General features: G+C 42.3%; 1 protein-coding gene across 5 annotated transcripts in view; it reads left to right on the top strand.

Annotated features, from left to right (window-relative positions):
• aplp2 (amyloid beta (A4) precursor-like protein 2) overlaps positions 1–27,006 on the top strand; it is a 51,882-nt gene that overhangs the window by 20,761 nt on the left and 4,115 nt on the right. The window contains exons 2-16 of one of the 5 annotated variants that reach the window (XM_069720993.1): positions 4,980–5,153; positions 6,470–6,599; positions 12,788–12,900; positions 14,519–14,739; positions 14,974–15,173; positions 15,597–15,764; positions 17,700–17,833; positions 18,050–18,124; positions 18,441–18,599; positions 19,485–19,613; positions 22,206–22,305; positions 23,273–23,446; positions 24,141–24,176; positions 25,732–25,814; positions 26,872–26,949. In XM_069720993.1, coding sequence (XP_069577094.1) covers positions 4,980–5,153; positions 6,470–6,599; positions 12,788–12,900; positions 14,519–14,739; positions 14,974–15,173; positions 15,597–15,764; positions 17,700–17,833; positions 18,050–18,124; positions 18,441–18,599; positions 19,485–19,613; positions 22,206–22,305; positions 23,273–23,446; positions 24,141–24,176; positions 25,732–25,814; positions 26,872–26,949 — 1,974 coding nt within the window. The remainder of the gene's footprint in view (positions 1–4,979; positions 5,154–6,469; positions 6,600–12,787; positions 12,901–14,518; positions 14,740–14,973; positions 15,174–15,596; positions 15,765–17,699; positions 17,834–18,049; positions 18,125–18,440; positions 18,600–19,484; positions 19,614–22,205; positions 22,306–23,272; positions 23,447–24,140; positions 24,177–25,731; positions 25,815–26,871; positions 26,950–27,006) is intronic. The other 4 variants (XM_069720997.1, XM_069720995.1, XM_069720994.1 and 1 more) reach the window with 4 other exon arrangements.

Raw genomic sequence — 27,006 nt, 5'->3', positions numbered from 1 at the left:
GAAGGATTTTTCCTGAAACCTCATTAAAGAATGCCACTTTTTTTTTTTTTTTTTTTTTTAGCCAATAGCCTCAGTTAAACTTTCCTGTCTCTTTTCTTTCTGCCGGTGTCCGCATGCAATCATTATTGTTGCAGTTATCAGGCTTCATTTCCTCCCTTTCAGGAAGCAAACCCATTTTCTGCTTTTTATTCTCAAAGTGCAACAAAAATATCTTCCACAGACTCGAAAATTGCCTGTGCAAAATAATCTATCGCAGTGAATGTAAAGCCTTAATTGACACATTTGGCAAAGTATTTGAGATTTATTTCATTTCTCCCAGGTTCAGCAACTTTTTCTTCTGACTGTCAGTCACTCACAGAAAGTCACAGCAAAATAATCTTGTAAAAAGTTGAGACTTTATTCTTTCCTCTATATGTTCCTACTTATTTTTCAGATGTGTGAGTTTGAACAAAGAAAAATAAGTACAATTTATTTAGCATGCATCACAAATGATTGATGGCGTAATGCAAACTGGGGGTAGACAACTGTAACATCACAAAACAACATCCATTTCCTACAAGTTAATGTTTTCGCTACCAATGAAGACAGATCTACCTGTAAAGTGCTTTGGTGTCTCATTAGAGAACCAGACTCAAAGACAAATACTTATCGGTAAAAATGATAAAAATAGAAGCTTTTCTTGATGAGTGCATCCAATGTTCCTCTGCGTTATTTCACAACAAGCACTGCCATGTCTCAGCTTGCTTTGTGCGAAACTTGGCTCCGTTCACAGAGCAAGCCAATAAAACATGTTTGTGCGCTGGAGGCAGACTGGGAAAGTGGCAGCATACTGGTGTGTGCTTGCAGTAAAGAGCAAAATGATCCTTAGCCCACACAGCGTTTGACAAGCGTCTGTGGTGGCAGGCCTGTCTGTCCAGCCTTCACGCCGTCTCTCGCCTGTTTTCTTTTTATTGCATTACAGTCTGCGTCCATTTGAGAATAATATTTTAAACCGGGCTATAAGCCAATCAGTGCACGTTTCCTGCTGTCGCTGTCTGTTTACTGTATTTGCCGGATCGTTGCTCTGTCTCACTGCCTCTCCCTTTTCCCACCTTCCACTCCCTCTCTCCCGCTTTTGTCTCTTCCTCTTACTAAACCGACACATTACAGCAGATGCTCACACTTACATGATATAACAAATCACGGTGAGTCAGTAATGAGAGATGAGGAGGCTTGATGAGTTTTTAGGTGTGGCGGCTCATTTTTCCATGAAGTGTGTGTTTGTTTGTGTCGCAGCAACGCTCGAGAGGAAAATTGAGACATTATGAAATCTGAATCGAGACAAAACCATTAGCCAAAATTACATTCATCATCAAAAACATAGTTATAGTTTAATATGACTGTGGTAATGCATAACAATGAAAATGAAACAGGAAATTAAAACATCCTATTCTTTCTTTGATAAACTTTTTATGTTAAATAAATTGCACGAGACACATATTTAACATGTTTTCAAATCAACATCTCTTTTTCTGTTCCCAAAACCTGTCAACGTGTTGTTGATGACTCAACTTTTTTAATCACACTTAATAAGATGTGGTTACAGTTCTTGTGGGCAATGCAGCCAACCCTTCCTGCCTCATAAAACCCTCAGATCTACCAAGCTGAATACAGCAGCAGTCACATGAGTCTTATCAGAATCACGTTAACAACATGATGCTGTGAGGTTGGTGTTATAGACTCAGGAATGACCTCCTGTGGCGCTCTGCGGTTCATCTGGATGTAACAAGTCTTTCACTGAAAGTGCTCCTGACCAGACCAGTGTGGAGCAGTGGGAGGTGTTGTCCAGGATGCCACGCACTTTAGCCAGCATCCTCCTTTCTGACACTGCTGTCAGAGTCCAGCTCGTCTTAGACTGCTACCAATTGGGTTTGGTTTTCATGATCATCAATGTCATCAGCAAGTAGATTAACTTAATGAAATAGAAGTCCAGTCCTGATCACAGACTTCTGTCTGTGTAGATTTAGCAATTTCTGTTTCACCTGCTTTTGAACTTTAAAATATAGTCCTGACCTGAACTGCTGTTCGATGTGGAATCACACAAAAAAAAAAAATCACGAGCGCAAATTACTGTCAGTGTTATTTCATGTGACCTTTAAGAAGTTAAATGACATTAACCACAGTGAAGATACAAACAAAGCTGAAACTGCTCTGTACTTTATGTTCTTCTTCGAGTTGCTTCTATTATTTATCTTTTTTTTTTCTTTTTTTCCCCCCCTCTGATTCCATTTTTCTGGCCCTCGCTGGTCCACAGAACAAATCGATCTTGGATGATGTAAAAAAAAATTGGGACATTGACACTCTAGCTGTGTGCTTCATTGGTCTTGAAATACATTTCAGACTTAGCAGCTGTCCACGGCTCCCTCACATTCAAGTAAAAATGATGTCAGTTTCAACTCATAACATGTTGTGGTGTGTGTTGTGTAAGGATGTCACAGTCAGCATAACTCCCTGTCCGGTCTAGTTGCTTGAGGCCAGTCATCATTAGGTAACACTGATGATAAGACAGGGACCACAAACAAGGCAATTTTCTTCTTCTGACCCGATGCTCGCCCTCGAGCCTCCTCCGTCTTCGTGTCACTTCTCGTGCTCTCAGATGCTCTTCATGGCACTATTCTTTGTGTGAGTGTGGCCCGGAGCAGCTCTTTTCTTAACTACTGAACAGGCTGCAGATTTAAGCCAGCGGTATTAACTGCGTCCATCTGTCTCCTCTGCCTTTGTTGCATTTAAAGAATTAAAGACATTGGGAGCCAGCGGGCTGTTGAGACAGCTTGGCTTCTTGTTTTTTTAACAGCCACATTTTTGTTATGGTCAGGCTGTCATTACTTCCATTTTTGTCCTCCCTAATGTGAATCTGTATGTTCCTCGGTAATATGTCAGTAAAGCTGAACACATTTAAATTTAAAGAAGAGAATAATACAAATATTCAGCTCAATTATTTCGCAGGCGTGTTGTTAAGAAAAACAACTCAAGCCTCCTCTTAAAACCTTTTTGTGAGATTTTGCTCTCTTATTATTCAGATATTCCTTTGGTTGGTTGGAGCATAATGTGACTCTCCTTCACCTGCCTTCTTTGATAACTGTGATAATAATCACAGTATTAGCGTTCGACTTTCAGCCGTCAGAGATAAGCATGCATATAATTCCTGCTCCTTAAACCTTTGGTGATGCAGAGAGGGAGGAGTGGAGCAGGACAAAGATATGGAGAACAAAGGAGGAGGGGAAGCCAGGTTGACTCTGATGCTGTTGCAGGTTTACAAGATGGTCCAGGTTCTGTTTGTGTGGTTGATCATGTGCCTGTGCAGCTGAATGTGTACGTGTGTGGGGCTGGATCTGTGTTCAGTTTATCTATGTTTGTTTGTGTGTGTGTGTGTGTGTGTGTGTGTGTGTGTGTGTGTGTGTGTGTGTGTGTGTGTGTGTGTGTGTGTGTGTGTGTGTGTGTGTGTGTGTGTGTGTGTGTGTGTGCATGCAGACTCAGCTCTGGCTGGCTCTGCAGCTCATCACACACCGCAGCCAACTGCTGATTACACAGCACTTGTTTTGTCCTCGCTCTACTCTGTTCTGCACCTATTGTCAGCCCGGGACCCTGCGCTCAGTTGGACGGAGAACTTCGTGTAACACGCTGTTTCTCAAGTCTCCCTATTTAACTGTTTTTGTCCCTGACTGGGCAGTACAGAGGACACGTATGTCCACGTCTCCTTAAGGCTGAATATCCATCAAAGAGTCAGACATTTGTCCAACAGGCCTTGGCTTCATTCCCCTGATCTCTCTGTTTTACGCTGAAACCTGTTTACTCAGCCTGATGACATTATGACAATCAGTTCTGTTTCACATCCTGTCCGGAGGGTCCCTTGTGTGTGTTTCGGGATTGTTTGGCATGAATCACCTCGCTGATTAATTAGAGATCCCCCTGTTGTGACACCCCTATAACATCGGGCGAGTGTTATCAGGCCGTGACTTATTGTCTCAACGAGGAGCTGATGAGTTGACTCTTGCTAGCACTACACCAAGTCACAGTAGTTTTGACTGTGTCCACTCTCTAAAGGAAGCTCTGTTTATTCTTTTTGGGTGAAGGACTTGCAGACTTGAGTGTTCATGCTTCCTGCTTGCCGAAAGAGGAACTGCACAGTTCAGTAAATAATGACAGGGAGGACTCAACAAAGATAGCAGATATGCTCTCGTGTTCAAAAGCTTGGGAGGTAAACAAAGATGGGAAATTCTAGCAGGAAGAAAGAAATAATGTAGAAATCCTGTGGTAACACATATTTTCATTACTTTATGCCTGTATATCTTGTTGCTCTTATATGTCTGCACAGCTGAACTGATTGTGGATGTTCAATGTTTACCTTGAAGAATAATTGCTCTATCCTTTGTAGAAGGACTTTGGTCCCAGGAGGACTAGACAAGTAAAGCTCTGCCTTCAACTAGGAATGTCCTGGTTTGTGAGGCATGACGGACTGCAGTTTTTTCTTCTTCTCTCCTGATATCGTTGCGCAGCCTTTCAGCCACTCAGTGGGCATCAGAGCAAAAAAAAAAAAAAAAAAAACTTGTGCACAAATCCTATCAAACCTCCACTCGTTTAATCATCAACCTGGACAAACATTCCCTCGCTGCATTTAATTTGTCTCATGTCTGAACCCCTCTGCTGCCTGCAATGCAGCATTGAGCTGCAGTAGCAGCCAACACATGCACTACTTTCTCCATCATGTCTTGTATAGTTATCCATTGAAGTACATGAGCTGAATCTGCTTTATGTGGTCAGAATTCACAATACAGAACAGTGTTTATGAGAAAAGTGAGGGGGCAGTTTCTCATATTTGTCAGCCTGACTATTCACCAGCTTTCATGGGCTGTATTACGATTGTGTTTATCAACCCTCATTACTCTCTCTCTCTCTCTCTCTCTCTCTCTCTCTCTCTCTCTCTCTCTGTCCTCCTGCAGGCACTAGCAGCCAATGCGGGCACGGGGTTCGCCGTGGCCGAGCCCCAGGTGGCCATGTTCTGTGGAAAGCTCAACATGCATGTCAACATTCAAACCGGCCGCTGGGAACCAGACCCATCCGGAACCAAGAGCTGTGTGGGAACCAAAGAGGGTGTGCTGCAGTACTGCCAGGAGGTGAGTCACGGTGACACAGACGTGGTGAAATTCAGACACCAAAAATCTGTTGGAAAAGAGTAGTGACAACATGGGTTGTCATCAAACAATGCTCATCCATGTTGATGCTCATCCTTCTTACCTCCATCATTACTTCATGAGCATTCATTTTGTTTTAAATGTATATCAATATGACAGGATATCGAGATGAATCTCAGATGTTATGGCTGGCACATGTGCTGGACCTGCAGCCCTCTTGCGCCAGTTAACAGCCTGTTACTTTTCTAGGATGTAGTGAAAATGTCACTGAGAATTGACTTACAGAAATAGTTTGACATTTTGGGAAATATATTTAAGTGCTTTTTTGCTCAGAGTTTCATGAGAAGATCAAAACCAATCTCCCGTCCCTAGAATTTAAACAAACAAGGTAATAATATATTAATCGGTGAACTTTGAGAGGTGCTGGTAGGCAGATTCTGGACAGAGCCAGGCCAACCTGCTCCTGGCTGCAGCGTTGTATCCAACCAACAGACATAAAAATGATTCTCATCTAAACTGGTGGGAAGAATCAGAGCATTTTACAAAATGTTGTTCTTTTCCTTTAACAGTATGTCAACAGTAATATAAATACAATCAAATTTAGTTTCAAGCTTTGCATAAGCATTTGCTGTCATAGTCTATAAACTTTAAATGATCAAATATGATGTGTGTTTTGTTGCTAACATTTCAGTTTAGGTAAGTAGCTTTACCAGTCGGGTGGGACTGTGTTGTGTTGAGGGGAGTTAAGCTAGCATGGTGGAAAATGTCAATTTTCATTACACTGTGATTTGTCCATAAAGAGGCTCCTGAGCTCTTCCTGACAGACGGATATTATTTACAGTATAGTGGGTGGCATCTCAATTACCATACACCGTGACACTGTTTCTCTAGCTGCCTTTAAAATTAAGAACATGTTTTTTTGACAGCAGCCTCACTCATATTTACTCGTTTCCCCTACATCTTCTAACCCAGGAGGCTGCTGGTAATACTGTCATGGTTTATTATTGAGCTGTCCAAGAAAAAAAAGCAAGGCTGTGCATATTCAGGGAGCCTTCCTCAAAAGCTCCAGTTCCATTTTTTTTGATGACATTTTGATGGCATTTAGTGAAAGTCAAAATTGAGCGCTCTTTCACAGTTGAGCAGATGGCATCTAGAGAGGAAAAAAGCGTGGATTAGAGGATTCTATTGAAGCTCCACTTATCGCACCTTCTCGTTCTCACACACATAAAAATCCACTTACAAATAACAAATTCCTCTCTCATAATCTGACATACATTCTCTGCTTCTTTGTCCAACAGATGTATCCAGAGCTCCAAATCACAAACGTGGTGGAAGCCAACCAGCCAATTCGCATTGAGAACTGGTGCAAGAAGGAGAAGAAGGTGTGCAAAGGGCACGCCCACATCGTGGTGCCTTACAAATGCTTAGGTAAGCTTTAACGCATCAGTATTTTAAGGGCTGAGAGAAACCACCAAGGTCGTTGTAATTCCTTCTAATAGGGGGCCAAACATTATTCTGGATGGAGGGCCGTGGGCCAAAAATACATTTTGATTTTATGTGAAATTACATTTTGTTAAAATGTGATATGTTTCATTGAAAATTAAAATAAAATTTCAGATCAAGTAGAACACTACTCTTTAATCTGCTTCATTGTAATGTTATTATTTTGCAAAAACTATTGTCGGAAACAGTCGTCTTGCCAATTTGTTTTCTAAATTTTCTCTTGCCAGTGTGCCACCGCCTCCATCTCTTAACTTGACTGGCAGCCCAAAGTCAGTGACGTAGGACACAATAAGAGCGCATGAGCATCAGCAGGAAAGAGATAGAGAATACCATCATTCTTCACAGATAAGCCGTAGGCCAGTGTAATTGAATAGGCAAGCTGAAGTGCACTACACTGTACATTGCCTTCAAACTCATATTATATACTTTTTAGCAACACAAAATATACGAGTTCATAGTCATTATGGTTTGCATTTTACGGCACTTCAGACAAAGGAGAATAAGCACGAGCCCGTGAAATGCTTTGGTGCACCAAAACAAAGAAGATGTGGTTGTAAATGGGCCTTCAAATCAGGTGTTTTTCCAGTGTCTGCCTTCTCCTGTGTTACCCTCTTGTTGAATGAAGGAAAAGATGAGAATATAATTCATTTTAGCCAAAGGCAGAGGTGACATAGAGCAATATTGGAGGCTGATTCAGTTGACTAATTCTAGCCTTGAGCTGCAGATTGGGTAGATCCAGGCTGGATGAGAGCTAATCTCTCTCAGAAAGGATGGCTTGGAGGGGGAAGCTATTATTGCTGGGGAGGCTTGTTGAGCAATAAAGCACAATCTTATTTCCCCCCTCAGACAGAGGCCATAAACTCACATAGACACACAGGGTCAGCAGCAGAAGGGACTGTGAGGAGGCCTGCTTGATTACTCCCCATTTCTCCACTCGCGTGCACTGTCATAGACAACCCTCACCCTCCTCTGTCTTCTGAGGCATCACCGTACTCAGCAGTGGCAACATGGCTATACTCTGGTTATTAAATGTCATATATAGCCGCACACTTTGCAGGCCGCTCTGCACTTCCTGTCTTACAGAAACACAGCCCACTCCCGCTGCCTCTATAACAGAGAAAAACAGGCCTGAAACAGCTCTGTTAGGGAGGAACAAGCGTCTTCCTTCTTGCTGCGAACACTTTCCGGCACCCTTCCTCTGTCCAAAAGCCTCTCGCTGATTGAGTTGTGCTGCTTTTCTGGTATGAAAAAGCCATTAGCAGTCGCACTGGACTGTGAAATGGGCCACTATTGAAGAGCATTTTTGGCAAATGCGGAGAGGAATTTTTGGAGAAATTCATGGGACAGCAAACACGCAACTAGAGTGGCTACTTGGTGGCCGAGACAGGAATGCGAATGAGAGAGGTTCACAGGCAGAAGCTGTCTCCAAAATTCCTCTCATTTTACATTCTGAAGCTATTTCTCTCTGTTTGCCTCTCCTGGTTCTCCATGAACTCTATCAACAATCTAAGACCTCTTATACAGCAACAGTGTCATGACTGCTATTTAATTAAAACTCCCCCATTAGCTCCCTCTGGAATAATTAAATAGCCTAATGGCTTGTTTTCTGACATTTTTTGCCATCGTTGTTAAAGGTCTGCCCTCTGTTGCCCCATCTAATTCCAGAGGCCTTTCTCTGCTCCTCTGCTGGGTTGGAAATGAGGTGTGAACTGGGAGAACAGAGGGGACAGCTGGGGAAGGAGAGATAAACATAAGGTGTAGGCGAAAAGAAGGCTATTCAGGGGGTTTCTGCTTAATTATGTAATGGAGCGTAATAAGGGCTTAGTTGGAGGGCGCTGATCATATGCTACAAGACATGCCATCCCTCTGCCACTTCACCGAGCCTTACCTCTCCGGTCCATTATTTGTCAGACATCTCCATCAGATCAAATGTGATAACGAGCCCTTTTGAATTATTCATTACTTGTGATGTTCGCGTAATGTTTCAGAGAAATGGACATCAGAGGTTTTACGTCATATTCATCAGTGTACTTTAATTATAGTAAAATCAAAAAGAAATGAAATACACCAAAGGGAAGTGGGTTACAGCTTGAAGGATATGATTAAAAGAGCCAGACCCAGCACCCATGTCAAGTTAATAGGTTTGAATGAATAATGCAGATGCTAAGGAAGGGGCTCAGTGTAAAAAGAGAGGGGTGGGTTATGCTGTATCCCATCTCTCCATGCAAAGACTCAGAGCCACAATCCATTAATGCTTCTTGTCCCCAAACAATGGCTCTGCAAATGAATGTAATTTTTGTTGCATGGCACTCTAATCCCTGCAGCATGATGTCTTTGTCAAACAGCAAAGGATTATCTTAGAGACTTTTTTTTTTTCTATTTTTTTAATGTTATTTTATGTCTGCAATGGTGAGATCTGTCGGTGTCAGATGTGAGTGAGTGAGTGAGTGAGTGAGTGAGTGAGTGAGTGAGTGAGTGAGTGAGTGAGTGAGTGAGTGAGTGAGTGAGTGAGTGAGTGAGTGAGTGAGTGAGTGAGTGAGTGAGTGAGTGAGTGAGTGAGTGAGTGAGCGGGGGGGCAGAGAAAGTAATATCTGGCCGGGGTAAACAAAGACAAATTTCCTCTTAATTTCTGTATTTTGGAATGTAGATCTTCTACTTCCGTCGCTGTTGGTTTTCAACCTGCAATACTCCTCAATGAGCACATTTCTTTTCGGTATATTCTTCTTCAGGCTACCTTCACCCTCACAGATTTTTTTTTTCCTGAAAGTATTTTAAGCTTGTGATTGGGTGGGAAATAGAATTTACATGAGAGCATAACATTTATAGACATTACACATACTGTGCTTTTCCTGTTGACTGAGCCTGTTGGTTTCACAAAGGGCAGGCCACACAATGACACCTCCTTATTTCATCAGAAGTGCTCAGCCATGTGACTGTGAGTAGGTGAGTAAAGGATTCAAACGTAGGCTTGTTTCCGAGCATCGCACCTTGGACTGACGCCACTCGAGAAACGTTTCACACCCAGCCTTCCCTTTGAAATATAAGTAATTAAGCTTATGTGAAAGGTTAGGTAATAATGTTGGTTAAGTCTGTTAAAAACTGAAAAAGCTCTCTGAAGCTGGGAGTTAACTCACACTATCCAGCACCTGCATTGCGTTATTCTTCCTATTTTATACATTTCCTAACATCTTTAGTGTTCATTAAGGGATGATACAAATTCTTGAATCATAACACTAAAAACATAGATTTTTCATGTCTCACCAAAGCTGTTAGATAGCTCTAATTAGGTCATCAAATACATAGAATGAGTCATGAAATGACAATAGAGCCCAACCCATAATGGATTTTTTTTTTTTTTTTAAAGGCCTTTGCTGATTTCAATGTTAAGAGTCAATGAAATCCAATATTGACAAATGGACAAATATTTGACATTCTATATATATAAACCTCCAAAGTGGTGAAAAAAAAAGGTTTTATCCATCAAAATGGTTAAAACCCAAAACAAGAAACCAGGAAACGATAAACATTAAACCAATGCTGGGAATTTAATCATTATAGATAATCCTTGTTTTCTTTTTTTAAGACAACAAACAGAACAAATTTTGATCTGCCCAAAGCACCTTTTCTACGTTAATATTTCTAACAAATGTTTTCATATCGGACTACATGTATGCCCATACCAATATATCTGTAATAGGCTGAAAAAAATGTCCCCTTGGGGATTAATAAAGTAACTATCTATCTAGCTAACAAACATTTGCCGGCTGATATAGCAGTCGGGTGGAAAGCATATAAGCTGCTTTTTCACATATTATACTGATTTCACTGAGATGAGTTCGAGCAGGCTTCATGTTGAGAGCCCTTGAAATACAACAGCCGTGCTGCTGACAAACAGATCTTAAATGATGCTTAATTTACCACCTAGTACTGAAGATATTATTGGTACACTGGGTGTATATTTACCTCCACATGCCTTCAATGCTTGTCGTGCAGCCAGTATGGAGACTGCACAGTGTTAGCAGGGGTATGTGATATATGGAAGGTTAAAGGAAAGGTTGATGAATAGAGCGGCTGGAGAGGAGGTCACAGAGAAATAGGAGTGTGTGCTTTCAACTACACAAACTGAGCCACACGTGCACAGGGTCACACAGAGCGGGATTGCTTTCAGTGAATGAGGCACAGCTGCTCTCCCAACACCACCATCCATCACCCGCTGCGGTGGGACTGCATACAGTATCTGCTTAAAACCCACTCCGCCTCACAACCAAAGAAACCTCTGAGTGTGAGCGGATGAGACGCAGAAGAAGAGAAAGAAATTAAATGAAGAGAGAGAGAGAGAGAGAGAGAGAGAGAGAGAGAGAGAGAGAGAGAGAGTGAATGAATGAATGAATTGCTTGAGCATCCGGTGTGCAGGATGTGAAGCTGAGGTTTACTGGGAGTCATGATTCTTTGAGCGCTCTCAGTCCTTCAATGCTTCTCTGGTTGCTAACAGAGGAAGAGGTTAGGAGAGTGTTTGAATAAATATGATAAAATATTCATGTACTTGGCAGCAATAAAACAATGTAAAATGTATTACACTGCAAATTTGGCAAATGTCATGATTTCAGATTTGTACTAAAAGTCAAGTACAAAATATTAATCAGCAAGATCCACTGGAATATCAAACTTAAAGGTCTTAATTATTTTAAAAGGCCACTTTAATTTTTTTTGATTGCACTACTCTATTTTAGTGCTCCATCTAGATGGGACTTACTTTAACTGCTTAGTAGAAACTGCGGGTGCAAAGAAGCTAAAGTTGATTACATTTGCTCTCTGAAATGTAATGAATCAGAGGAAGTAGAAGAAAGTGTTTTGAATGTATGGCAATCACATTTGATGAGAAACCGAGGTGGCATTTAAAATGTAGAAAACCAAATGTTTTCCCATTTTAAATGATACAAAACAGAAAAAAAAAAAAAAAAAGCAGTAAATAATTTGATTCAATGATTATTAAATAGTAAAAAAAAAAAAAAATTGGATTCAACCACAAAAAGTACAATGGGAAACTGTACTAGTAGAGTACTTGTACTAGTGGTGGGCACAAAGCAGACATGAGACGGGCCTCATGGAGGGTTGGGGGTGGGGGGTGTTACTGTACCTCCTGGGTGTAGATGAGAAGCAGCTGCTGAGTCCTCTGCTATTTCCAGCTCTCTCCTCTTCCTCTCCTACCCTCTCATTTTCAAAAACACTGCTTTTTTACCCTCTGCCTGCCTGCCTCGCCCGTGCTCTGGCAGCGCCGGCTCAGGACGAGGTCGTGGCGAACCGCTAAATGAGCGGTTGGAGGACAGATCCCGGCTCTCGTCGTGAAACCTCTAGACCCTCATTTGTGTTGTCAGTCCGCCCACTCTTTAGCTCCTCTGATCTTGGCCTAGACTTTTGCTCTGAACCTTCAGTTCATCCCTCCTCCTTCTTTCTCTCTCCACGCCTGGCTTTCCGTCTGTCGTGTTTCTACCCGAGCCCCTCGTTGCACCGCCAGCATATAAGCGGTTGCTGTTCTTTTTAGCCTTTCTTATGACCCCTGCACCAAATTCTTAGACCTGCACGGTTTTCAGCCAGAAACTATCCATTGGAACCTGCAAGATGCCTTTCAAGTCCATTTATTTCCCTCAGATCTGCTTTCCGTCAGCTCGCTCTTTGGATTGAATTCATCGAGCAAATGATATAATTGACTCGCAGGAAGAGTCTGGACTACCTTAAAATGGTTACGGCGTGAAATCAGAATTTCTCTACTGCCTTTTGAATTGCAGAGTTACACACGCGCCTATAAAGGAAGGGAAGAATTAATCCCTCTGATGCAGACAGATGTTCATGTGTCATATGCCCTCTCTGTTATACCACTGTAATGAAATATAAAGGACTAGGCAGCTGTGAATTATTGAATCCTGCCTTTTTTTTTTTTTTTTTTGCTCATCTCATCTGCGATTCCTTTTTAGTCCCACTAGGTGATTAATTGTTTCTGGGCCTGGCAGTGTTGTTGAGCAGTAATCAGACTGGGAAATGAATTTTTTGAATTTTTGTGACAGACCGGCGACGTGACTAACAGGCATATTGGTCCGTGTGATTTTCTGTTACAGTGGGTGAGTTTGTGAGTGATGTGCTTCTGGTCCCAGAAAAGTGCAAGTTCTTCCACAAGGAGCGTATGGACATGTGCGTCAGCCATCAGCAGTGGCACGGTGTGGCCAAAGAGGTAAGGGAGGAATTTCCTCATAGGAAACAGTGGGAGGCTGTATCGCGGAGATAGCAGAGCAGAAAGAAAAGTCCCGTGGGAAGAGGAAGTCTCGAGTCCCAATTTAACGTGCAGAAATTAAACGAGACAAATTTTTCGTCTCTTCTTCCTCCTGTCACCGGTCTCACTTTCCAATCTCTCCTCTGTAATATCCTTCCACCTGTCTCAGTTGGTCTCTGAGGTCCTCTGATCACAGGCTCACTGGGAGCCCTCACATTTCAGCTCCTAATCAGATTAGTGTTGTGGCTATAGGCTGTAATGCAGCTAATCCTCTCCGGGCCGCTCCAGAGCCAGTCACTCTGACCATGACAGTCGTAGCAGCAGCTTTCAGAGTCCATCTGGCTTCCTCCGCCTCTTGCTTCCTGACTTGTACCCTTCCCGGACACACATTACACCACCTGAGGACACCCAGAAGCACCAACGACCTGCAGTCAATTACAAATTTATTACACCTCAGCAGTAGCGAATCATACCAACGGACAAAATCTGCTTAAGAAAAATGATTCAAAACCAAATTTCTTTCACCCACCACCTGATAGTGATATGTTCTTAAGCAGAGCAGCTAATCCTCGACCCCGGAGCTTCTCAGCAGCCATCAGTTAGACTGAACTCAAACTGCGTGCCTCCCAACTGCTGCACAAAGTGTTGAAAAATAGCAGTTCACTTAGAGGACTACATGACTTTTTGAAAGTGTGGCGCATTAATCATTCTAGTCAGGGTGTGACCAGAGAGCTAGATTTATATTCTGTAGGGGAATAGACCTGTTACTCCAGCACTGTACTAGAAGTCAGAAAATAAAAACGGGTTTATTTGGTTTAATACTTCAAAGATTGGTGCAATTACAGATGAATGCTGCTGATTATAAATGAGGATTTCTTCTGGCTTTTAATTTGACCTGACCCCGTGTACGTACCACAGATTTTTGCTTCTTTTAAAACTAAAATCCAAAATTGAATTCCAAATGCTTATTGTTGTTTAGATTATATTTGTTTTATTATTATTATTATTATTATTATTTTTATATCTGAGAGATGATAAGTGTTTACTTTGAATGCTATAAAAATAGGTTCCCACCCGGATGAAGGTATGACTCAAAAATTTATATATTTTTTTTTATTTTTTATTTTTTTAATTATTGTGTTGTAGAGCTTAGAGGTATAAATAAGCATAATTGGTCGTGAGCTATTATGTAACAGTGTCTTCATACAGGAGAAAGCACAACAACCAATTTTAGACAACATAAAATATGGGTGTAAACAGGGCTGGTTGATATGGATGTAAACAAATATCAAATGCCTCGATATTGAAAGAATTAAAAGAATCAGGGGCCTTTTTGGTACTAGAATCTCAAGAATATCACGAGACTGCATTAATTTAACTACTATCACCATAACTCACACACTCCTTCTTCTGGGAAGGGCTTCATTGCTTAGAAGAATAAAAGTAAAAAGAAAAACTTCACCCTGTCAAATCTAAAGTTGTTCCTTTGAAGTAGTGACTGCCGTAGAAACCACGGCAGCATCTATGTTTGCCGTTTCCAGTAGATTTCCTCACCAACTGTCTTCCTCTGTCCTCTCAGGCCTGTGGCAAGAGCTCCATGATGCTGCACAGCTATGGCATGCTGCTGCCCTGCGGCATTGACAAGTTCCACGGCACAGAGTACGTGTGCTGCCCCGCCTCTCGCTCCGGGGACTTCGCCCCACCGTCCCTGCCCTCCCAGGAGGACGACGTAGACGAGGAGGTGGAGGATGAGGAGATTGACGAGGCAGACCTGGATGAGGAGGAGGCTTTAGAGGACAGGTGAGCAGTCGTGACGGGGAAGGGCAAAGTCTGTGTGCTGCATGTTGTTGTGTTTGTGATCGTGTCTTTGAAATATTACAGGCACTCTGTTGCGAAAGGCAGGTGTTACTGGCCATCTGGATGAATTAAAGTTTGGTGACATTGATTTATGACAGCTGCTCCGCCTTGTTTGATAAATCACTCCTCTTATTTGCTTCCGCCGCTCCACTCACCTCCGCCTCCTCTCCTCCTCAGCGAGACACCAGCCGACGAGCAGCCCACACAAAAGGAGGAGCCGGTGGACGAGGACGAAGACGAGGAGGAGGAAGATGAGGAGGAGTACCACTATGTCTACGAGGACGAGGAAGCAGATAAGGAAGATGAAGATGAGAAGAAAGAGAGCAGCAAAATGTCAGAGAGCCAGGATGAGGACAAGACTTTGCAGGAAGTGAAAGGTTTGTAATGTGTTGTTTTAGTTTGTAAAATCATGTCCTCCCTCCCTCCCTCTCTCCCCCTGTCTTTCTCTCTCTCCTTTATTGGCCCTTTGTACACCCTTAAATATAGTCAGACATTTTCAAATCTTCGTCTATCAGCAGATATGCCTAAATCTGTGCCAGTCTGTAATTAGATTAGTGTATGCATCAGCATTTTACCCTTTTCTTCTCCTGCTCTATCAAAGGAAAAGGACAAATCATCCTGCTTCTTTTGTAGCCAAACTGCTGCTAAACCCTGCTCATCATGTACAAAAAGAAGTTGCTCCAGCATTTTGTTTAATCATGCTTGTAGATTTAGCAGTGGTAATGACTGTTTGTAAATTGAGACTGGAATTAAGTGCTGCCCCTAGTGGCCGGATGATCTAACAAGCTGTCCCCTGGCAGCGGTGTGCACCCTGGAGGCTGAGACCGGCCCCTGTCGTGCCTCCATGCCCCGCTGGCACTTCGACATGAGCCAGAGGAAGTGTGTGCGCTTCATATACGGGGGCTGTGCCGGCAACCGCAACAATTTCGACTCAGAGGAGTACTGCATGGCCGTGTGCAAACGCCTGAGTAAGTCTCACGTGGCAGAGGGCTGTTTAACAACACCCCTCTCTCTCTACCTGTCTGCAGACTTCTTGCTGAAAACACTTGAGGTTAACGTAGTTTAGTCTGACACTGACTTTTAAGAGCGTCTGTTCTGCAGTCTTCAGCTCTCACACTTCAAATCACGACAGTTGCTGTCACTGTGTCACCTCCACTGCAACACTCAGCTTTGTTCACTTTCATTTTATTTTTCCACTTATACATCAAGTGCCGTAGCTAATCAGTTACTTTTTGATTAATTTTGATTAATAAAACAAAAAAACAGGAAACTATTTACCACAATTTACCAGAGCCAGCGGTGACATTTTCAGTTTGCTTGCTAAAATCTAACAGTGTTTAATTAATAATCATTTAAGACCAAACCAAATGTTTGCGTTTAAGAAGCAAGAATCGGATTTTGTTTGAGATGTTTGCTTGATAAACAGTTATTCCTAATTAATGCTATTTTTCTTTTTGCCTTAAGAGATGAACCAGATAATAGTTCAACACTTTAAATAATGGCACTTTGCAGTCACTTCTTTACTAATTAAACAGTCTATTTGCAATTACATAATATATATTGCTTTTTGATTTATAGCACTCACTGGTGCTAAATTTTAACTGTTAAGAAGTTCAGTATAAACAAAAGCTTAAATTACGTGCCTGCTCATATTCACACTCTACTTTAATTATTCTTTGATCATATTTCTTTATTTAATTATAAGTTTTCCAATTTCAAACTTTAGGAAAATTTCTTGTACAGCTTGTACAGTTAATTAAAAAGAATGAAAACATAAAACTTTTGCAGAAAATCATGTTTATTGTACTAAAAGTAAGATATTATAAAAGTATGATTTTGCCATCACAACTCAGCGACTACTATAAAACGAATATCAGTACTCAGCTCTTCTGTCACTCCACATCTGAGAACATTCAAGTAAAATTTGAATTATGACACAAAATTCAAATTAAAAATTAAAGTACATGAAAGTAAACATTCCAAATGTGACAGTAATTGTTTATTTGTCACGTGTTTTTCTCTTCTTAATGTAGTGTTCATTCATATGCATGCCAACTTGAAATATACTTTCTTGAGTTTTCCGTCTTCTTTGTTTGCCTGTCAGTGTTTGCTTCTGTCATTTGTTCACGTGTCTGTCCGTCTGTCTGTCTGTCTGCCTGCTTACAGTACACTGCCACTATTTTTGCAATAAACCCACCAGCATTTGTCAGTAAGCACCATTTTTTTTGTGTGTGTGCCTCGGAGGGATTGACTTTTCGTCAGGTTAAACAAAGTTCAAGTGCATAACCGATGGGATTTTTGTTTTTCATTTCAAAAACCAAACAATTGTCGGAGCTGAAGGAGGAAAGTTGAGATGAGGAACTCTGGGCTTATCTGTAACCCATGCCTCCAGTTTCTGATGTTGGGGTGAAACGATGAGGTCTCTTCCTGTTTGCACACCAGGAGCATTATTGTTTTTGCAAGTTGCTGCGATGCAGGGAGTGAGTCCTGCGTGACTGTATAGCGAGGAACCCAGAACAGAGCCCTCTGGCCTCGCCCCAGATGACCCAGCTGTCAAAGACGGTGATATTTCCATTAGTGTTGGAGAAGCGACTTGTCAGCAGAAAGCCGATGGGAAGAGGAAAGGAATTCAAATGGAAAGACTGTCAGATTCTCTTAAATTTATCAGACTTACGGAGGGTGGAAGAACGCAAATGAGACGAGGGCTTGGTTGAGGATTGAGGTCCGACTTCAATCTGCGTTTCAACTCTCTTTCTCTCTGTGCCCAGTTGTTTGTCAGCCTTTGTCTTCCTGCCTACCTGTGTCTGCTTGGATCAGCCGGTCTGCCACTCTGTCTCCGTGTCAGTCTGCCTGGTTGTCAGCTTGCAGCCCTGAACACTCACCATCTGTTTCTGAATCTGCAGCCATGCCCCCGACTCCTCAGCCCACCGACGATGTGGACATCTACTTCGAGACCCCTGCCGATGACAAGGAGCACAGTCGCTTCCAGAGGGCCAAGGAGCAGCTGGAGATCAGACACCGCAACCGCATGGAGAGGGTGAGTTACCAGGTGACATCAGGACACATCTTACCTTACCAGAGAAGTAATCAGCATGATTGCAAGATTGATCATATTATACATAGTGTAAAGAAAGGTCATACTTTAAGGGTCTCTTCGAATTCATTTTCTGACTCACTTTGAGTGAGCAGATGCTGTAGGACCAACTGGTGTCTCGTTTCATCTCCTTCCTTCTCCATGTCTCTCTCGCTCCAGGTAAGAAAAGAGTGGGAAGAGGCTGATCGCCAGGCTAAGAACCTGCCCAAGGCTGAGAGGCAGACATTGATCCAGGTAAGACACTGATCCTTCCCCCTGGGAGTGCTCCCTTTGTTTGAATGAGATATGACGGCTTACAGGCCCTGGGTCCCCCGCTCCCTGTTCCATTAAAGATCCCTTTTCCCTGACTGCTCTATCTTTATCACTCTGAGGCTAAATTAGGGCACTGTCTGAATGGGGAGACTTCTAAATGAGTCCCTAACTCCCTTGACAAGTCTGGAATGCGACATGACTGAAACTGAGAGCTGTTTTTTTTTTTTTAAGTTGAAAGAGTGCCAGGCTGTTTAAGGTGCATATACATATTTATATATGATTATGGTTTTGTTTGTAGCACTTCCAAGCTATGGTGGAGTCCCTGGAGGAGGAGGCAGCTAGCGAGAAGCAACAGCTGGTGGAGACTCACCTCGCCCGGGTGGAGGCCATGCTGAATGACCGTCGCCGTCTGGCCCTGGAGAACTACCTGGCTGCCCTGCAGGCTGACCCCCCCAGGGTAAACAGCATACACCAGCCTCTGACAGCATCTTTAATCTCCTCCTCTTTGTCCATCTGTCGATATGCAAACCAATTCACACATATTTCTGAGACCACAGAGAAAAACACCACTTTGGGCCTGTGGCTGGTCTCACATCATGTCAAAAGACCCTCGGCCAACTTGCACTTCGTCATGAGGAGAATGGATTACTGCACCCAGAAAACGGCACATTTCAAATCCTCCATAAGCACAAACTCAATCACATTTGAACCTACAGCTATAATCCCTATGTCGTGTTTTTTTTTTTTTTTTTTTTAATTCCTTTTATCTAATAGTCTTTTGATCCTTTTGCCAGCACACATTTTGGCACTCTGGTTATCTCTCCAACCACCAGTGGTGGGTTTATTACTGAAAAAGGAATGAAATAAATATTTTATATTTTATACTCATTTCAAAAGTAATCATATTGCCTGACTGGCAATTTTATACACCCCCAAAATTTGTAATATCATCTGTTGTGTGATGCTGCTATTTTTTTGGTCTTAAGTTACAAATGTCTGATGAGTTGCTGTGAACTAAGTGGGTTTAGTCATATCCAGTCATTTTGAGGTTTATTATCTAAAATCAAACAAACCTGAATCGGACAAAATTTGAATCTTTTGAGAGCAATAAGCGTCACATTCAACTTTATTCGTCTGATAGATATTAAACAAGAGGAAAAACTATCAATCGGTACCAGTTCAGAAAAGAGCATTCTGTCATGCCGCTTATAACCAACACAGAAATATTGCATCATTTTAATTAATCAAACTGTAAATATTGTACAGAAATGGTTATAAGGGCATATTGTAACATCCAACACTTCTAACCAACCTGCATCTTCCCGCTCCGTGTCCCCTTCAGCCCCACCGCATCCTGCAAGCCCTGAGAAGGTACGTCCGTGCTGAAAACAAGGACCGCCAGCACACCATCCGCCACTATCAGCACGTTCTGGCTGTGGATCCGGAGAAGGCTGCTCAGATGAAGTCACAGGTCAGTGTTTCTTCACCTCATTAGACTAATAGGAAATGCCAATCACAGGGTCTAAAGTGCCATCTTTGTGTTGCTTGTTTTGTTCTTTTGGCAGTCAAAAAAAAATCCCAAATATTCAATTTGCAATGAGAGAAAAGCATAAAATCTCCACATTTAAGGAGCTAGACACAGCAAATGTTTGGTATTTTTGTGAAACTAATCACATTTGATTAATCCAATTACTCATTGATCAAAGTGTAATGTTTGATATCTATTTAGTTCAATTTGGTCAGTTGATGCCCACCAATATTTGAAGGTTTTTGCAGCTAGTTTTAACAGTGAGGACGTACCGCATCGGAGACTCTGTCAATAAATCTAAAACCTCGTGCTGAGCCACTCCAACATCTCACACTCCTCCTATTCCTGCTCAGACAGGGGAGGGATAATGATGCCTCAGCCTGCTCCTCTCTGCCCTTTTCTAAGTGTGTAGGAGGTAGAAAGAGCGTGTGTTTCGCCGCAGGCCAGGAGGAGTGAGAAGGCTCGTCTGATGAAGGGCGGGCGGGCGCTTCATTCACTTAAGCCTTAGCCAAAGATTAACATTGCGCAGGTCTTGTGTAACGCTGGACTCTGAGCCACTGCACGGGGATTTGGTTGGAAGCTCTTCTGTTAGATGTGCTCGCCTGTGTGTGTCGGTGCCCTTCAACACCATTTTTTAGTTATCCTTCACCATCACAGATAACTCAACAAATGGATAAAACAACGTAATGAAGACGAGGAAAAAAGGACTGTACTGTTACCATTTAGATAAATCACGGGATCTGGGAGGTAGTGAACCTTTGTGCTCAGTCATGAGAAGCCAGACTGTGTTGTCACAGTGCTTATTTGTCAAGCCTAGTTCCTCTTTTACTGTATTTTTCACTCAGCAGCAAGTTCAAATCTGTTTTTTCAGTTTGTGCAACTCTCCTTATTTGTGAATTTCTGACTTAAGGGTGCATTATAAAAGAATCCCTTGTGAATAGCAGTCTTTCCGTGTCCTATAGAACTGTGTTACGTGACTTTAGGGATCAGGGTTATTCTGTTTTCTATAAAAGCCTCCCCTGTCTGGCTTCGATGAGGTTCCTTTTTGCAGCCAAATTGCTATTCCAACTCTGGGACCTGTAGTATATTTATAATGTGGATTGTTTGTCAGACATCGACAGGAAGGTTGCCACAGGGGCTGCAGCATGCCTTTAATGGGAAAGGTGCATTATTGCCATCTGTAGCTGGCTCTGGTGCACTGCAGCCGTGAATGGAAGATTAAAGCAGTCAATCATCATAGTGGGAAATAAACACCAGTTACCTGCCAAGAGCTGGTCAGCTTTGTCAGTGGCAGCTTTTAATTTAATTCCACCCACTTTGGCTGCAAAATTATGGAAATATTTCTTCTCTCTAAACGTCATATTGCTGGTGTAAATATTGGTAGCAAGTGGCAAATTCTTTTGGGATACAGAAAGTTTTGTATCTTTTCAGACAACTTGTGAAATGGTGGTGATCATTGGGGCTGACATGCAGTAGATCCTGTCAAGTCAGTTCAGAGCTTCGAAACCGATTTGAACATTACACGCAGCAACTTGTTTTATGTCTGCAAGTTGGCTGGCTGTAAGTAAGTCTGAGTTCATCTTAAGAAATATGCTCTCTCCCAGGAAGCTCACTTCTGCTACTCCTGTGACAGTTCTGTTTAAATCTGTGAACATCAACAGCGCTCTCCTGTTTGTACTTGTAAACGCTGGGCAGAGAACAGCTTTCTGCCTTTCAGTTAGAGAACAAACTCGAAGATTTGTACCTTTGTAATTTCTTAAATTGAGAGTGGTTATACAATTAATGATAAACATGTTTCTAGCCGTTTTATTGCACATGGGGCATTATGGTAATGGGTTATGTTGCTTACTGAGCAAAAAATGTAATCAAGCTTTTACACACATAACAAGAAATCCTGTCTGCTTCTACTTTTGTCTTAATTATCTGCTGTGTTGTTGTCATCTCTGTCCTTATCCTCCCTTGATGCCTTTGTCTCCTTCTTTTTGATTGGATTGTATCTTCTTTTCCTGCTGACACCTGCTTCTGAAGATTAATTTTAATCCCCTCACATGCCGTTGTGACACCAGCTTCTCTGTGCAAATCTCCAAGACTGTAATATGTGATACTATTAGGTGACAAAACTCGTCAGTGGCAGTGAAAAGGGATTTTCTGGGATAAGCGTACATTTTCTGGAGATTTTAAATAAATACTGGTGAGATGGTGATGTTATACTAACAGTTGAACAGTAATCTGTTCTGAATTGTTACTGGATTAATATAGTAATAATTTACATGAATGGATTCCTGCCTTGATATTAATTACCTTTTAAATAATCTATTTATCATTTTAGTTTTCTTATCTAAAACAAAATTATTATTCTCCACGATAAAAAAATTTTTTGCTTTTCTGTACCATATGATATCTCCATTGCTGTCTTCATTTGGAAGACAACATTTGGGAATTTACATTAGATTTAAATCATCCAAGATCACATCAACCCCACACAGAGGAACAGTTTGACTAATTTGACAAAGTTTACTATTTTTCCACTCTCAGGTGATGACCCACCTGCGGGTGATCGAGGAGAGGATGAACCAGAGTCTATCTCTGCTCTACAAAGTCCCTTACGTGGCCGAAGAGATTCAGGATGAAATTGGTGAGTCGTGTTCAGTCAAAAAACGACGAGCAGCTTGGAGGAGAGACGGTGTGGTCCTGAAATAAAAACAGTGATAGAATTCATGAATGTGCCTAACAGATCAAAACCAATGCATCAACTTTTTTCTTGTATCTGTTGCGAACTGACAAAACAAACACAAATACGGGAGGCAACAGGTGTTGTGTCGAGGTTTGTTCCCCCATCGAAATGAGTTCAGCTGCTTTTTGCCTGGACTGACTGTCCTCCAGCAGAAGAACAAGTCCATCACCAAGCAGTGACTCATTCAAACCATATATTTACTTTTATAGGCTACTGTATTGAGTCTAGAAGTGGCAAAGATATGTGTTCTATTTGAGGGGTAAAGAGTTACTCTGTGTATTTAAAAAAAAAACATCTTTCACACTGAAATTATATGCCAAGTCCCAGATTTCCACCAACACTTAAACACGGCATGTATTTGTGGATCTGAGTGGAACTGGAGACCTGAATTTTTTTTCCAAATGCACAAAGGGAACCTGATCTGTGTATAGCTATCTCAGAAGAGACAGAGAAAAAAATATTCTCTTTTTTACACGGTATCAATTTGTGGAGTGGAATTTAATACTAATAATGATAATAATAGCAATAACCAAGCCTTGTTTTTACAATTGCATATAAAGGTGGCAGGTAATGTTTAGTACATTTCATTATTTTCTTTTGTTACCTCTGCTTTATTAAGCCTGGTGTTGCTGCACAGATTAAAGTGGAGCGGGTGCATTGACAGAACTGGGTCACAGCTTTCACCGTGCAGAGTCCTGTTGGGAGATGTGCAGATTTACACGGAAAATAGCTCTCAGAAAAATACTAATTGGTAGTTAGCAGAAATGGGAGCAGATGTCTTTTCAGCAGCAACAGTAATCTGAGAAACTCATTTTGCACAGGAGAAATTCTGTAAAGGCCGTGTCATACTCTGCCCTTTTTTCTGCAGACGAGCTACTCCAGGAGCAGAAAGCCGACATGGACCAGTTCCTGTCGTCCATCTCCGAGTCACAGCCAGATGTCACCGTATCATCAGAGGAGAGTGTGGAAGTCCCCGTGGCCGAGGGCAAACCCTACCGGCCCATCCAGGTCACATCCTTGGGATCTCGTTCAGAGCCAGAGGGTGAGCAGCTCCGGCCTCAGACACAGATCATGAGCAGCATCATGAGCAGTACTGCGGCTGTGTGGAGAACAATAGGTCATACGCAACAAGTCTTTCTGAAAGACACTGGTGACGATGCACGCCAGAACTGTAGCACTGAGACAGAGTAGGTTTTCAGTGTGTTTTATGTTGATGCTAATGCGCTGTGTAGCCACGGGTCGGGACTTATCTGTGCCTGCACATTTCCCTGTAGTCCAGCCGTCAACCCAGCACCACTGAAGTTCTGATGAAAGCACAAAGCCTCAGGCTTTGGTTCTGAGATAGAGCCAAAAGCTTGGGGAAAAAATGAGCAGTTATCGTTCTATTCTTTGTCACATTTGTGCCAAACAAAAGATTGAATCCTCAAGGAGAGAAAAAAGTGAGGGATGGAAAGCTTTCAGCGAGATGGCAGGCAAATTACAAGTAGATTCCCAGGGAACATTTCATTTATATGCCAACAGCCGAGAGGGCTTAGAGAGCTCGCCAACTCTGAAATGGCTCCCTTTTTTGGTTATCTCTCAAATTTATTTTCGGACTCTTCCCTGCTGAACTCTTTTCCTAATCAATTAACACAGCTTGATAATCCTGCCTTTTCTCTTCTTACTTGAGTTTTCTCTCTTCTCTCCTTCCCCTTTTCTGATCTCCTTTTTTTCTGTTGCACATTTCTAATGCCAAGGCGATCTATCAGACTCCCCACGTGCCTTCAAGAAAGGTTGGTGCCTCTGTTGCGTCTTGTTTTTCTGCCCCTCCCCTATTTCCCAAGCCATTTCCATCCACTATTTTGTTCCACTGTTCCTCTTTTTCTTTCCCTTTGATACAGTTTGAATCCCTCTCTCTACCACCATTTCTGTTTTATAAGAAGCCATCTGGTTGTTAATTTTATTTTTATTTTGATGATTCACATGGGCAGCGTGGTTCGATCTCAGCTGCTCTTATGCTTTACATCTCACTAGGATTATCACTTCATGCTGAAAAGCATGTCTGGCAGAGAAAGGTCACAGCCTCTCAGAGACTCCTCGGTCGTTTGTTTACTGTCATCCCGTCTGCGGTACATTTGTCAAAGCACCTTGCTTAATTGTCGCACCACCCACACACTCATTCTCCTCATTAGTAGCCCTCTTTGTGATAGTAGCTGTGACATTTAGTGTCCCTGTCTGACTCAGTACAATCTGAATTGGCGTAACTTGTCCCCGAAGACCAGAGACAGGGATTATGCACATCACATCGTGTCTGATATGCGATTAACCTTGTGATCTTGTGATATCCCTTTTAATTGTTGAAGCTAGATTATGTGTTGATTTTTTTATTTATTTTTTTTTTTTTTGCAACCTCCCCTGCTGTTTTATTTTGCAGAATTAAACCTGCGCACCAATTTAGGATAATTTTCTCAACGGGTATGCCAATACTCCACCCTCAAATGAATTAGTCGTTGAAAACAATGAACCCAAATCAGATAGAATATCTGTTATTCTTCTGACCCAGCGAGTATTTCCCACAGTGGCTCGATAAATCATTCAAAAGATCAATTGCCAGTTTATACTCTGCTGATTGACAGACCACATAATGTACTAATTGTTTCAACACTCACTCAGATCTATGAAAATGAGAGGTCACATTGTTCTCACAGAGGTCCCTCCTATGGTGCTCTGTGCTGTCTGTCTGCGACACTGTGTGCACGCTGCGGTACCATCTGATGACATGCCCTGCCAGGGTCTCTGAGGTCACTCAGCTGAGTGGTGCTTGTAAACGTAATGCACATCATTGTTCCTCACTTAATCCAAAGGCAATTGTATTAAATGTAAGAATCTGCCATTGGCTGATTAGTAGCAGCAGAAGGCAATGAACAGACGCTTGTACTACGTAATACGTCGACTGTATTTCCAAACTGTCAGTCTCACAATTTGAAGATTTGTAGATGAACTGCAGTGATGAGATAAGTGAGGGATGCAAAATGGCAGGTAATGTTTTTGTGTAGTTTCATTTAGTGAGAGCATGGAGCTGATTGTGTGGAGAGAAACTCAGCTATATGCAAAACAGCACTTTGAGAGGGCCTTTGTAGAAGGTCAGAGTCATGTTCACAGTGCTCACACTGTGCTGAATGGAAGAAAGGCCATTGTTGTCCCTACTGGAGACCAATGTGACAGTTGTGAAGTGAAGAGCTGGATATCTGTGTGCAGCTGTCCACCACCATTCCTGTTTGTTTGTTTGTTTGCTTGTTTGTTTGTGCTAATCTGCTGTTACTGACTGTGCTCCTTCACCTCCTTCAGGCTCCGCCATGTCTGGTTTAGACGGTCTGATAGGCGCTGAGGAGAGAATCATCAACAGCAAACCCAAGATCAGCGAAAATGTGGTAAGAGCTTCATTTTCAGTTCATCTATCTGTTTGTGCCTCAAAGTGTTTTTAACTCTGACTTTTTCAACACCTGAACTGAGTGCAGCATTGTTCAAAGCAAGGCACTGGAGAATTTCTGTAAAGACACTGAAAGTTAAATGTCATCGCCGTGACCGCAGTTCGAGGCCATTGTGCTGATGATTTAAATTAATGTGTACACATAGCGCTTTGACATAGCTCTCTGAAGTTCAGTTTTTAATGAGACAGATTATTCCAGTAACTATGTTGTCATAGTTACAGATATCTCACACTGGGCTATTTGCGTGTCTATGCTTGGCTTCTGCCAACCGACCCTCATTCAGATCAGCTCCACACTTTGTTCGGCAGTCATTGCATGTTACTTTTCTTTGGCAGACACACCAGTCCTCTTCATGGATTTTCAAACGACGCTTGGCCGCTGAATGTGTGCTGTGTTTCGCATGCTAATCCAACACCAACTGCAATGCTGTGTATTTGTGCGTGTGAACATGAGTCATGCAAGCTTTTTGTTTTTGGGAATGCTAGATTTCTAAGACAGAGCAATCTCAGGTTTAAAGATAACAAATGGTGGCGACATCCGAAATGTCGACCTTGGATTCTGTTCTGTGATCAACAGACTCTGGACTGCTCTGTCTCGACAAACAGCAGATTCTGTTTCTGCCTCCTGAACACAACCACTTCCACTCACAGCGCTTTTTCTTCAGATTAGAGCTCTCAGTAATGAGCGGCTGACAGTATGTTTAGGAAGACTTGCTAACTGTGTGCCCAGAAGGAAAGTCTGTTGTTGATGCTTGCAACCCCCCTCCCTCTCTCCTTTCAGTTTGTACAAGACAGCTCCAAGTGTATCATCACCCAGACCCAGATAATCCTTACAGTTTACTTCGCTGCACATTCACACCCTCTCTCTCTCTCTCTTTCCGGCTGCCCATCTCTCTCTCTCTCTCTCTCTCTCTCTCTCTCTCTCTCTCTCTCACACATACGATCTGACACACACATTGTGGTGACTGTAACCTGGGCTCCCCTGTCTGTGTTGACAGGTGATTGATGAGTCACTGGATGTTAAAGAAGTGGTTTACAGTGCAGAGAGAGTCAGCGTTATGCATGATGGTGACCTGGTGAGTATAGCAGTGTCCTCCACAGGGCTCTCTGGGGAACTGTAGTTACAAGTAGCG

The sequence above is a fragment of the Brachyistius frenatus genome, unplaced genomic scaffold, assembly GCF_029030835.1.
Source record: "Brachyistius frenatus isolate BFR_SWC_R1_liver_20210118 unplaced genomic scaffold, ASM2903083v1 Contig_254, whole genome shotgun sequence".
NCBI lineage: Eukaryota > Metazoa > Chordata > Actinopteri > Embiotocidae > Brachyistius > Brachyistius frenatus.
Note: the sequence above shows the minus strand (reverse complement) of the source record. Positions and strands in the feature narration are given on the sequence as shown.